The 13,417-nt window shown below is 44.6% G+C and overlaps 1 protein-coding gene across 2 annotated transcripts in view; it reads left to right on the forward strand.

Annotated features, from left to right (window-relative positions):
- The first annotated feature begins 309 nt into the window (after positions 1-309).
- Positions 310-13,417, forward strand: part of LOC104145901 (protein AF-9) — a 138,156-nt gene continuing 125,048 nt past the window's right edge. For both annotated transcript variants that reach the window (XM_068925631.1, XM_009677691.2), the window contains exons 1-2: positions 310-698; positions 1,608-1,788. In XM_068925631.1, coding sequence (XP_068781732.1) covers positions 687-698; positions 1,608-1,788 — 193 coding nt within the window. In that variant the 5' untranslated portion in view covers positions 310-686. The remainder of the gene's footprint in view (positions 699-1,607; positions 1,789-13,417) is intronic.

Raw genomic sequence — 13,417 nt, forward strand, 5'->3', positions numbered from 1 at the left:
ATTGTCACTGCGTGAACCTTGTACATTTCAGTCCCCCCCCCTTTATTTGTATGCAGTCTCCTGTGTTTATTGGGGGGGGAACTCCCCTCCCCCTTCTAATAATAAAAAGTCAAGATCCTCCTGAACTTCTCAGGCAAGCAAAATAGACCAGTATCCCTCCTCATCCCTGCTTGCTGCTGGGGCAAGGACTCTAGACATTGGTTACATTCCGGCAGTTTTAACCCGGTTTTTATTGTCAGATTCGAGCAGTTGCGCGATGTTTGTCCCCGTCCCTGCCCCTTTCCCCTCGGTAATCTGTTACTTTACAGTACTACACTAGAGTTGTGGTGGTATTGAATAGACTGTGAGGGCGACCAGAGGAGCTAGTGATTTACTTTCTGTGTGTGATTCGCTCTTTTTGTCCCCCTCCCTCCTTCAAGCAGTGTTAAGCCTGTATCTCAGCGTCAGGCTTGAGGTGCAGGGCGCATGCTCTAGTATCTTGGATTCAGTCGCTGGGGCTGCTGCTGGGGTTTCAGTTTAGTGAGAGAGAGAAAGAGGCAGGGAGAAAAAGAGAATGTCCGCCATCTACCCTTCCTTCCTGTGCGCGCCCTCAGTCACATTAGTTTCTTCATGAATTACAGTTAAGGGGTGCGCATGCGCGGGCGGGGGGGAAGTAAATACCCCAGCAAATCCCAGGGCCCCCAGGCATGGCCAGTTCGGTAAGTACGTACAATCCTTCTCGCTCCCCTCCTTTTTCTCTTCTCCTCTGTCCTGCGCTGCCTAGACACTGTTTAGTGCTTCCAATTAGAGAAAGGTTGGTGTGTTTTTTTTTTTTGGGGGGGGGGGTCCGTGTGTGGTTTTTCCCTCTCTCTCGCTCTCTCCCCTCCTCTTTTTGCAATCACATGGAGCACACTCATCCAGAGAGAGTGAGAGACGGTGGAGGTGAATAATAACCCAGCCATGTTTCCGCAGCAGTAGCCAGGGGAGTAGTGACTACAGTCGAGGGGACTCTAAGCATAGGAGGCACCGTTAGGATGGTGCGTTCTCTCTGGCGTAGCTCTGACAGTCAGCGTCACCCTAGTAACTTTATGCTTGTGCATGCATGTGTGTATCTTGCCTGATTTATAATAATGTTATTATTCCCCCCCCCCCGAATTTGATGCATATGCATCAAATTTGATGCATCATATTTGATGCAGATTAAAAATGCCTTCCCGAGTTGGGTCCCTCGCCAAAGATGGGGTAATTTCAGGAGCAATCCAGTCCCCAAATGAAACTTCTGTCTCAGAAAAGTCTTGTGGGATTCCTCCCTCCCTCCTTTGATTTGCCTTTCGCATACTGCCCTTGTTCACCTTGCCTGTGTGTCGCTTTCGTGCGTGCTGGGTGTCTGTTGGGGTTATTGGTGGCTGCATTTTGTTACAACCCAAGCTGATCACCCCACTCTCCAGCAGGGTGGATGTATGGTTAAGTGTCTGGGGTAGTTTTCTTCCCTCTCATCTTGTGTATTGCCTGTTTGTTTTTGTTTTTTCCTTTGTGCAATTAGTATTATTTTTCTTCTCCCATCCCTAATTCGAAGTGCAGGAGCTTTTTGCTTTCCTGTTTACTGTTTGCCTCTTTCTCTCTCTCAGTGTGCCATTCAAGTGAAACTGGAGCTGGGGCACCGAGCCCAGGTTAGGAAGAAACCCACTGTGGAGGGCTTTACCCATGACTGGATGGTGTTTGTTAGAGGACCCGAGCACAGTAACATTCAGCACTTTGTGGAGAAAGTCGTCTTTCACTTGCATGAAAGCTTCCCTAGGCCAAAAAGAGGTAGGGCTCCAATACAAAGGTGTCTTGATAAATATGAATTTAATATGTTTGCTTAAGGGGAGAGAGAAACAATTGCCTTTCAGGTTGGCTCTGCTTGCATGCTCTGAATGCTGGCAAGCAGCAGTGGCTGCTGCTGTTGCGCAGGCCAACAGCTGGGCTCCTTGCCTTCTGAGAGAAATCCTTGCATGAAAAGGACCATCAGGTGTAGTGATTTTTGTTTGTTTGTTTTGCCTCCCTCATCCTATTTTTTTCCTCAAAATGAATGTTCCTTAATCTTTTTGATGGATCAGGGAGGGAGCGGTTGATGGAAATGTGCAGATTCAGGTGGGGGGAACAAAAACAGTGTTGGTGTGGTTGGTCGACTGTTTTCTTTTTTTCTTGTCTGTCTGTCTCAGGTTTGGCATTGAGGCATTTTTTTGATGAAACGTGATTCATTTCTGCATTTTCTTGTTCTCTTGTAATGACTCCAGTCAATCACTGTCACAATGATCTTTAATCTCAGCTACCTGTGACTGCAGTGTATTGGGTGAAACTTGCATTAGATCTTGGCTCCTACAGCATCCTTGTGGTCTATTTTACTTTTCAGTGATGTTGAAAACCTCTACTGAATCCTCTACCATGCTGGGTAAATCTAAGGTAGAGAAGATATATATTTTGTCTACATGTTGCGTTCTTGCCAGTTCTCCTTTTTTCTGTAGTAATTGATTTTTTTTTTTCTGCATGGATTTATGCTTCTGTTTTGAATCCCTCAACATTTAGTTTTCTGTTTTGCTCTTTAGTTTACATCATTGTTAGGAATTCATTACTTTTATTTCTGAAATATGCTGGGACTTCTTAAAAAAGGTGTATGCGTGCACTCACACACATATGTGTTGGGGGACAGGGGATGCTATTTTAGTTTGACTCTGGGAGATTTAAGGAACCTTTTGTTTTCAGTTCTGATTCCTGAACCCTCAGAGTGCTGTCAGATTGTTTTAGTTGGATTAGTAGAGGTGACAATACAAAAAAAAGAAGATGCTTTGTTTGTGAGCAGCTTTATTTATCTAAGTAGGCACATTTTCCTTAGAAAAACATTATAATAAATCCATTCAGCTTTGAGCTATGTGGGGAAAAAATGAACATTCAGGGTGTGAAAACAGGAAAATTTTCAGTGTTGATGCAGCAAAGCTTTTTTTGTGGCAAGATAAACATGCATGCTTGGGTTTAATGTTTTTCAGTTCAAAGATACCAAGTTATGAAACTTTTTTACATCAATTATTTATTTCTTCTGCAATACTTTGCCTGTATTAACCAATAGTGTATAAGAACTGCAATCATATTTCAATTGTTGAGATCCTCTTCTAGAGTACAAACTACTAGTTCCCTTTTATCATACAACTTAATATATTTTATATCCCTAAGACATCTAGGCATTGCACTAACAGTTTTCAGTGGCTTGTATATATTACTGTAATATTTCTAAAGAATTAAAATGCCCATATTGGACTTGGGAGTCTTTTACTCTTTCCTATTCTCTTCTATTTCTTGTATAGAAAAAGACAACTTTAGGTCAAACTAAATAATGATTTGGCCAAAATCTTGGGAGAAGAGATCTGAATTGCCTGAATAGGTGAGATAGATAGGTTTGTCCACACGCAGTGAAAGGAACGATATATTGTAATCCATGGTAGAAAGTGCATTTTGTATCTTAAAGCTGTGTCTCTGTGTAGTGGTGTCTGTGGCACACACTGCTTTTATTCCCCATCTTTGGGAGGGGGGATGCTTTTTTTATTCTTTCATTTTTTTTCATTTTAATTTCTTTCCAGCCTGAGGGAATGTGACTGCAGCCCAAACTTGGGGATTGTTGCTAGGTGTGGTGTGGAGTTGGTAATAGGAATATATTTTAGGACTTTACAAGTGGAAGGTATATGATTTGCTTCTGGGAGTGTTTTGTTTTGTGTGTGCCAGGCTGCTGAGTTTCATTATGCAGTCATTTAAGCCATTCTTTTAAAATGTTTATTTTGGGATTTTATTTGTGTTTGTCTTTTCTGTGATGTGACAACTGCTAGGAAAGATGACAGCTTATATAGCCCTAGAGGGGACTTATCATATTGTAATTATACCTGACTCGTATTGTAAAATAATGTTCTCTGTTCAATGGGAATGGTGAACATTCCATTCACTTCCAGGGTTTGCTTCAGCTTCTTAAAACTACAGCAATGAGTAAAGAATAGTTGCATCAGAAATGTTCTCCTCATCTCAGACTTCTGGAATCACAGTGCAGAAGATGAGTATTGTGTTGTTGTTTTAAGTTTGAACTATTCAGCATTTCTTCTTCTGTTTTAAAAGTCTTTAAAGAGTCTGTTCTGATAATGATGACTTACTGTCTCTTGTGGCTTGGTGGATGAGAATGTTTTGTTTATCTAACTTATTTTTTCTAAAAAAAAAATTAACTCTTTATAATTTGTTTTCGTTCCTTTGTAAATGAATGCTGACAGTTTGATTTGATCTTCGGATATCTCAGTGAAGGTCATCCAAGTATTGCATGTTAAATAGAAATTATGTGCTTGCCTCATGTTGTCACTTAGAGCACCTGTTCTCTATCATGGTCTTTCAAGTTGCTATATACTTTAGTATTTTGGTATAAGGTAACTTATCACCTGGAGATACTTGATAGGTTGTCAGACTAATCCTGACTCCTGACTTTAATGGGGGAAGTTGATGTGCAATATAAATCAAAGCAAAGTATCACTACATCCATTATAACACTTTTCCTTATCTTTCTGATAAGTGATCTTGGTATATTTGTTTCTCTGGACTCATTTTTAAAGATTACTTTAACATATATGCTTGTAGTTGCTATGAAAAGCTCTAACTCATTAAGAATATTTGTAGAGTTCTCAGATCAATATGAGACTAATAAATGAATAGGCTATCTTTGGTTTCATTAGCTCATGATGTATTTCTGCTACTAGTTCACTTTTTATTATGAGCACAGTCATTTTGAACATTAAGGAGGGGTAAATATGCTTATTTTGTAAAACTTTCAGTGCAGTGGTTTGGCATGTTTATCAGAATAATTAGATAAAATATCAATATGCTGGGTACAGCTATGGTTTTGCATCTCTTCTGGTACTCTGACCTCACTAGGGATGTTAGAACTACTAGAGGTTGGTGGGCTTGCAACCAAAGGTGTGTCCAGCTATTTATCCCATCAAAAGGAGCTACATAGCAAAGAAGGATCTGTGTATCCCTAAGCCACATCAGCTTTGAGGTAGAGCTGTAGCTAGAAACAGTCCTCAATTCTTGGAGTGCAGAATGGATTGATTTGTTTGTATAAATAGGATGGGAAGATGATGGTGACTAACAAGGAAGAGAATGTATTCAAGCTAGAGTGTTTCTATGAAACGGTCTCTGTGTTTAGCCAAGAGTACATTCTCAGCAGTTCCCGCAATCTGTAGAAGCATACTTGTCTCTCAGCACGTCTCACCTTAAAAACTCTGGCTTGGCAGTAGTTTTCTTTCCTCTATTGTTTGCCTCCAGTCACGTTCTAGGAGTCCTGTGAGGAAGAAGGAAATGCTAAAATTTGCAGTCCTTCTTTTCAATGATTTATTTTATATATGAACTTTGTCTCAAAGATCATGGCATTTGGGCCATGGAAAGATAATGCTAGAAAAGGGAGCTAATTTAGCTCTAGCCCAGCTTAGCACTAGTGCCTAAAGTAGATGAAGCCTGCAGGCCACAGGACTGAATTGTAAATGAGCTTGAGAAACATTGCTGAGGATGCGACTGCAAACCCAGCTAGAACCAGCCCTCAAAGATACAGCACACAATGGACAGAGGTAACTGTTAACCTTCGGATAAGATAAGGCACTATGAAGCAAGAACATAGCAACCGTCTTGGGATGTAGACGTGAACCAATCAAAAGGAAAGAGACCACTGACTCAGTAAAGAAGATTGGAAGAGACTGTCACTGGCAGGCAGGGAAATTTGACTGTAAGGAGTATAATTACCCCAGAATTTCTTTATTCGGGGTCCCTCCCTGGAGGCACCAAGCTCGAGCTGTTACTTTATTTATTTCAATGACGGTACAGCAAATTCACTGTTAGACGTACGTGAGACTCTGCTCCTAGGAAACCTAGGGTCGAACTATTTCCATAACAGTTTGGCACCCCAGGTGGGACCCTAGGCAACCACCGTCGGACCCTCTCATCTCCAAATGTCCAACTGCCGGCAACGGGTGAGTTCACCTGGGAACCTTTGGAGCGAGAGGAGCCGACAGGTGAGTGTTAAACTTCCTTGAGTAGATTCTATAAAATAGGTTCGAGTCCGGACATCAGGGTGGGTCCGAGTCCCTCCCTTGTTGTGACCGCGTGGCAGAGTGCGCAGTCTGAGGAGCGTAAGGTGCACAGGTGCGCAGCCTGAAGAGTCAAGTTGGCGCAGAGTCAAGTTGGAGGCCTGTGGCTAGTGGTGTCCCCCAGGGGTCAGTCCTGGGTCCAGTCTTGTTCAACATATTCATCAATGACCTGGAGGAAGGGACAGAGTGCACCCTCAGCAAGTTTGCTGATGATACTAAACTGGGGGGAGAGGCTAACACACCAGAGGGCTGTGCTGCCATTCAGAGGGACCTGGACAGGCTGGAGAGGTGGGTGGAGAGGAACCTCATGAAGTTCAACAAAGGCAAGTGCAAGGTCCTGCCCCTAGGGAGGAATAATCTCATGCACCAGTACAGGCTGGGGGTTGACCTGTTGGAAAGTAGCTCTGCCGAGAAGGACCTGGGAGTGCTGGTGGACAACAAGTTGACCATGAGCCAGCAGTGTGCCCTTGTGGCCAAGAAGGCCAATGGTCTCCTGGGGTGCATTAGGCAGAGTGTTGCCAGCAGGTCGAGGGAGGTGATCCTGCCCCTCTACTCAGCCCTGGTGAGGCCTCACCTGGAGTCCTGTCTCCAGTGCTGGGCTCCCCAGGACAAGAGAGACATGGCACTCCTGGAGAGAGTCCAGCGGAGGGCTACCAAGATGATTAGAGGGCTGGAGCATCTCTCCTATGAAGAAAGACTGCAAGAGCTGGGCCTGTTCAGCCTGGAGAAGAGAAGATTGAGAGGGGATCTCATCAACGTGTACAAGTATCTGAAGGGGGAGTGTCAAGAGGATGAGGCCAGGCTCTTCTCCGTGGTGCCCAGCAACAGGACAAGAGGCAATGGGCAGAAACTGAACCACAGGAAGTTCCATCTGAACCTGAGAAAAAAACTTCTTCACTGTGAGGGTGACAGAGCATTGGAACAGGTTGCCCAGAGAGGTGGTGGAGTCTCCTTTGCTGGAGATATTCAAAACCCGTCTGGATGTGATCCTGGGCAATCTGCTCTAGGTGACCCTGCTTGAGCAGGGGGGTTGGACTAGATGATCTCCAGAGGTCCCTTCCAACCTAAACGATTCTGTGATTCTGTGATATTGAAGGCTATATAGCCATAGTGACTGTAGAATGTTAACTGTATCATATAACTTTTATGCTCAAGTTATATATTAAAAAGTCATTAAAATGCCCTTTCAAATAATATACATAGAATTGCTTGTTTGAGCATATGACAAATCCTAGAAACTAAGGATGTCTATGTGTTTCCATCTGCTCTCCAGGAAACTCTACTGCAAGAAATTTAAGAGTATGCCCAGTGTTTGCATTCATGCATTCAAATTTGTTACTAAAAGAGAAATGATGGTTCTTTTTGAAACTCTAAGTTATGGTATAGGCTATATATTAGGGAAAACGTTAAAGCATTTTCTTGGAATCCAGCAGCTGTTCTGGATAGGGCTAGTCTTCAGGCAGTGCTGTTAACCAGGGCAGAGGGAAATAGAGAAGAGTTAGGACAAGTTTAATCTCCATCAAGTTGTGACTGGATTTGATAACTAAGCAAAGAACAGCAGGGGAAATCTGGATGTAGATAGTACGTAATATGCAAGAGGCCTGCCAAGCAGTGACTTCTTCCCTTATTATGCCCATTTTCCTTTGGTGCAGATACGTTCTAGGGTCTGCAGCCAGTCTGTATGGTAGAAAGGCTCTTTGGTTTCTTCAGTCTCCATGGTGAGTGAAGGTATGTATAAGCATAGCGGGGCTTCTCAGCCTGGGCAGAAATTATGTCTGAGGTTGATTAGGCTCATAATCATTTCAGGATGATGGTGGAGGAAGGAAAGTGTGTTTGTTCCTCAGGTGTATCACAGAATCGCTGAGGTTGGAAGGGACCATTAGAGATCATCTAGTCCAGTGCCCCTGCTCAAGCAGGGTCACCTAGAGCACGTTGTCCAGGACCATGTCCAGTCTGGTTTTGAGCATCTCCAAGGATGGAGACTCCACAACCTCTCTGGGCAACCTGCTCCAGTGTTCAACCACCCTCACAGTTGAGGCTGACTGACCTGTAGTTCCCTGGATCTTCCTCCCTGAAGGTGGATTTGCTTTCTTCCAGTCCTCAGGCACCTCTCCTGATCTCCATGACCTTTCAAAGGTAAGAGAGTGGCCTTGCAATGACATGGGCCACCTCCCTTCAGCACTCGTGGGTGCATCCCATTAGGGCCCATGGACTTGTGGATGTCCAGGTTGTTCAAGTGTTCCCTAACCTGGTCGTCCTCCACCAAGGGAGAGTCTCCCTTTCTCTAGACTTTCTCCCTGGTCTCCAGGGCCTGGGATTCCTGAAGGCCAGGCTTACCAGTCAAGACTGAGGCAAAGAAGGCATTCAGTACCTCTGCCTTTTCCATGTCCTTTGTCACCAGGGCCCCTGTCCCATTCAGCAGCAGGCCTGCGTTTTCCCTAGCCTTCCTTTTGCTGCTTGTGTTCTTGCAGAAGCCTTTCTTGTTGCCATTCATGTTCCTTTCCAGTGTGAACTCTAGGTGAGCTTTAGCTCTCCTAACCCCATCCCTGCACGCTCAGCCAGTGTCTCTGTATTCCTCCTGGGTCACCTGCCCCTGCTTCCACCTCTCGTACACTTCCTTTTAATGTTTGAGTTTAGTCAGGAGCTTCTTGTTCATCCATGCAGGCCTCCTGCTGCCTTTACTTGCTTTCCTGCTTGTTGGGATGGACCATTCTTGAGCTTGGAGGAGGTGATCCTTGACTATCAACCAGTATGTAAAAGAAATTATTTATCTCTGCCGTTTTGTTTCACCCTTTGTGAAGAGAATGTTAAGCTTACATATTACAGCAGAAGCCTGGCTTAAGGGCCCCAAAAAATCTGATGATCTTCCCTTTTAATGCGCTGGGAATCTGTGCTGGACTGCTTCTTTAATTTATCTAATTGTAAAGCAAATCTAGTCTGTTACATTTGGTAGAGGAAATGCATTTGTCAGGGCATTTTGAGGAATTATGCGTTCTATGAGTCATTACCCTGCGTTCATAACTGTTAACTTTTGGATTCTCTTATTGAGGTTGAGCAAAGTGGCAGGAATTTGGTGCGTGCAAAGCTTTCTTTGGAAGACCAGAAGATTACAACAACACAAATTAGGCAGAGAAATGGGGGAGTGAAGAAGATTCTATTTTGTGTTAGTTCTCTAGCTGCCTGGAGTGCTAAATATGGAGAGAATAGATTGTGATAATAGACAATGACATCTGTGAATTTGATTTTTGTAGTTAGCTTCCCTTACCATTCACTATTCACCTTCACTATAACTCTTGTAGTTTTGAAAAATTATTTCTTGGAGATGCACGATTTGCACCTTTCAAAGTCTATAGAGTACTTCGTTAAACTTTACAGATGGAGCTGGCAGTGGTGTTTTACAGACACTTCCTATTATAAGCAACTAAAATAATCTCTTAAAACTAACTGTTTGGGCTCATGTTTCCATGCTTGGTGTCTGTTTCAGGCTGAATTTTGGGGAAAGATTCTGCAAAAATTCTGCTTTGGGAGGGGGAACAGAGGGGGAGAATTGTTGAAAATACTATTTTACCATAATTCTAATGACTCTGTTGATTGAGAAGCTCTAGCTCTTCCATGCCTTTGAAGTAGGCCTTTGATGGCAGATGGGGTCATCTTGATGTCAGGGTTTTTTTTGTCTGAGACTGAATGTACCCCTTGATCTCTCCTTGTCAATCTTGTCTGTTTAATCATTAAGGAATTTTTCATACATGCTCTTACGAATTGAACTGTCTGATTCTTTTTTTTTTTTTTTGCTTTGCTCCCTTGCTTTTTTGACTTGAAGCAAGATTTGCAATATAATTCTTGGTCTGTGTGTGAAAAGCCAGGAGAAGCACTTTTAAACACTTCATACTTTAGCGCTAGCCACTTAACTGCTGTGTGGGTGGGGAGAAGGGAGGTGGCCAAATTATATTGCCTTTGAATTTTTGTTGAAAGAGTGAGACCAAAATATTTCTAGGTGGGAATATCAAAAGAACTGATGGCCTGTACCCTGACTGGCTTTGTAAAACCAAGTGTGCATTTTACACAGAAAAGCATGCTAATACAAAACATCGTTCCATTCAAGATACTTTCATATTTTGGGGCAAAAAGCTTAAAGTAGGAAACTTCTTGCTCTCTCTCCAAATGAGTGGAAGAGTGTTGTTTTATTTCTTTTGGGTATAACTTGCAGGCTTGTAACTATTCAACTGGTGCTTGAGAAGCAGCTATATAACTGGTAGGCCAGAGCACAGCTCACGGAGTGTGGCAAACGGAGACACAGCAGTTATCACAGCAGGGGTGCAGAGGGGCCTGGAAACTTTGTTCAAGACTGCGTGGGACTGCTTGAAGACTGTGTAGTGATGGTCTCAACATGCAGCAGGGCACACTCTCTGACATGGACTGGTGCTAATGCCCTTGGCGCATTGGAGGACTCAACTCAGACAGAGCTCTAGGGGGAGGATGCTGCTGCCCAGGTTTTGGGCTGCAGAGAGTGCCTGGCACCTCCCTGGGGCTGGGGGCAGTGGTAGCCCCTCCTGTGAGAGACGTGCTCTGGTCGAGGCACTGAATTGCCAGGTCAAGGAGCTGCAGGAAGAGGTGAGCAGGCTGTGCATCATCAGGGAAAATGAAGAGGAGATTGACAGGGTCTTCATGGAAGCTCTGCAGAGACAAGAGCCTGAGCCACACAAAGCAAGGAAGGAGGGACAGCTGGAGGTCATGGTCAAACAGGAAGTGGAGGGAGGCTAAGATGGGGAAGGCTGGAGACTTGTGACTTCTGGCAGTAGGAGGAAGGTTAATGCTCTGTGGACCTGCCACTTTAGAATAGGTATAGTGCCATGGTGTCATGAGCAAAACAGTCTCGAGTTAGGGAATTTTACTTAATTTTTTGCCGATTAACACAAATTTCTGATCTCTGATTCAAGTATTGAGGAAAAAGGACACAATTAAACAAATGCTTACATAAACACGTCCTCCCCCTCTCCCCAGTCTCAGCTTTCCTTATTATCCCTGCAGTTTACACTCAGTCTGTCAAAATTCCTCCAATGAGGCAATGGGCGGCGTAGGAGGTTGAGGTGGTTTGTGTAATGGTTTTCTGATGCTTTTTTCCTTATTGGTTTTCCTGGCATTCTGTTCTGTAGTGTACCTGCTCCAGTGTGGATCATCCATGGGCCCCAGTCCCTTCAGGGGTGTATGTAACCACCTTTTGGTGTGGAGCCCCCACCCCTCAGCCCTGGAGTTTGCCTCCAGCCCCCAGAGGCTGCCAGTTTCTTTCTTAAATATGTTTGAGCAGGGGTACCATGTGCTCCTCTGGTTGGCTGAAGTTTTGGTGCATGATGGTTTTCTTCCACTGTTGCTTACATCAGTTCCAGACCTGGCTAGAACTGATTTTGACTAGCACATGGGAGTTCATGACCTCCTCCCACAAAGGTCACCATTGCAGCCCCCTCTACTACTTAAACCTTGTCACTTATGCCCATTACACCTGGACACTGATGAGGATGAACGAGATCTGTCAGGGGATGCATAAGAGCCAGCTAATACTGAACCTAGTGTCTGCATGAAGTGGAAAAGGCGAGTGATGGTTACTGGAGACTCCTTCCTGTGGGGGACAGAGGCACCAATCTGCTGACCTGACCTGATGTCTTGGGAGGTTTGTTGCTCACCAGGGCATGAGATGTTTTAAACTGCCAAGGATTGTCCGGCCTTTGGACTATTACCCCTTGCTGCCCCTCCATATGGGCACCAGCAATACTGCCAGGAGTAACTTGGAGCATATCAAGAGTGACTACAGAGCTCTGAGGGCGAGGGTGAAGGTGCCCAGTTGGTGTTTCCTCAATCCTGCCAGTGAGGGGAAAAGGCTCAAGTAGGAGTGGACTCATCTGGTGGATCAGCACCTGGTTGCATTGGGTGGTGTCACAGGCAGGGCTTTGGCTTCTATGACCACCAGACCCTCTTGGAGGAACAAGGGCTACTGAGCAGGGATGGGATACATCTGAAAAAGTGGGGCAAGAGTGTCTTTGCCAATAGGCTTGCTATAACATAGTGAGGGAGGGTTTTGCATCCATCCCTCTTCATGTCTGTCATGTCTAGCTGTCCCTCTTTGTTTGTATCCTTCTTTGCATCTGGCCCTTATCATGTCCGTTTGTCCTTCTTGTGTCCTTGCATTCGTCCATCTTGGCATTCGTCCTTACATCGCTCCATCGTGTCAATCTGTCCTTCTTTACATGCATTCTTCTTTGTGTGTGTCACTCCGTCTGTCCTTCTTTGAGTCCGTTGCGTGCGTCTGTCCCTGCGTCCATCTTTTCATCCCTCAGTCCGTCATGTCTGTCCGTCCTCCTTTGGGTCCATCCATCCTTCCTTCTGTCTTTGCATCTGTCACGTCTTTGTTTCCATCCTCCTTTGTGTCTGTCACATGGGTCTGTACATTGGGTCTGTCCTTCTTTGTATTCCTATGTCTTTGTGTCCATTGTGTCTGTCCATTGTGTGTGTCCGCATCCAACCTTGCATCTGTCCTTGCATTCATCTGTGTGTCACTCTGTTGTGTCCATCTGTCCTTCTTGGCATGCATCCTTCTTTGTGTGCATCCCTCCATCCGTCCTTCATTGGGTCCATCTGTTGTGTGCATCTGTCTTTGTGTCCCTCTGTCTGTCATGTCCGTCCATTCTTCTTTGTTTAGGTCTGTCCGTCTTTGCATTTGTCATATCCATGGATCTGTCTTTGTTTCCATCCTTCTTTGTGTGTCATGTGCATCTGTCCATTGGATCCGTCTATCAAGTCCATCCTTTGCATTCCTCTGCCTTTGTGTCCATCGTGTCTGTCCATCATGTGCATCCATCCGTCATGTCCTTCTTTGTGTCCATTCATCCTTCTTTGCATCTGTTGTGCTTGTCCACCCATCTTTGTGTCCATCCCTCTGTCCTTTTTCCCTCCATCCGTGTCCATCCATCCTTCCTTTTGTCCTTCTTTGCATGTCTGTTGTGTCCATCTGTTGTGTCCATGCATCTGTCCATCCTTTGTATGCATCCTTCTGTCTGTCATGTCCGTGTTTTCATCCATTCTTTGCGTTCATCCTTGAGTGTGCCCGTCTTTGTTTCCATCCATCCATCCCTCTGTCTCATCCATCTGTCCTTCTTTGCATCCGTCACATGCGTCCGCCCTTCTTTGTGTCTGTCTTTGAATGCATTGCATCCATCCATCACGTCTTTGCATGAGTCCATCCATTCCTCCATCCTTTTCCATGTCTGCCCTTCTTTGCATCTGTCCATCCTTCTTTGTGT

The sequence above is a fragment of the Struthio camelus genome, chromosome W (genome assembly GCF_040807025.1).
Source record: "Struthio camelus isolate bStrCam1 chromosome W, bStrCam1.hap1, whole genome shotgun sequence".
Lineage (NCBI taxonomy): Eukaryota > Metazoa > Chordata > Aves > Struthioniformes > Struthionidae > Struthio > Struthio camelus.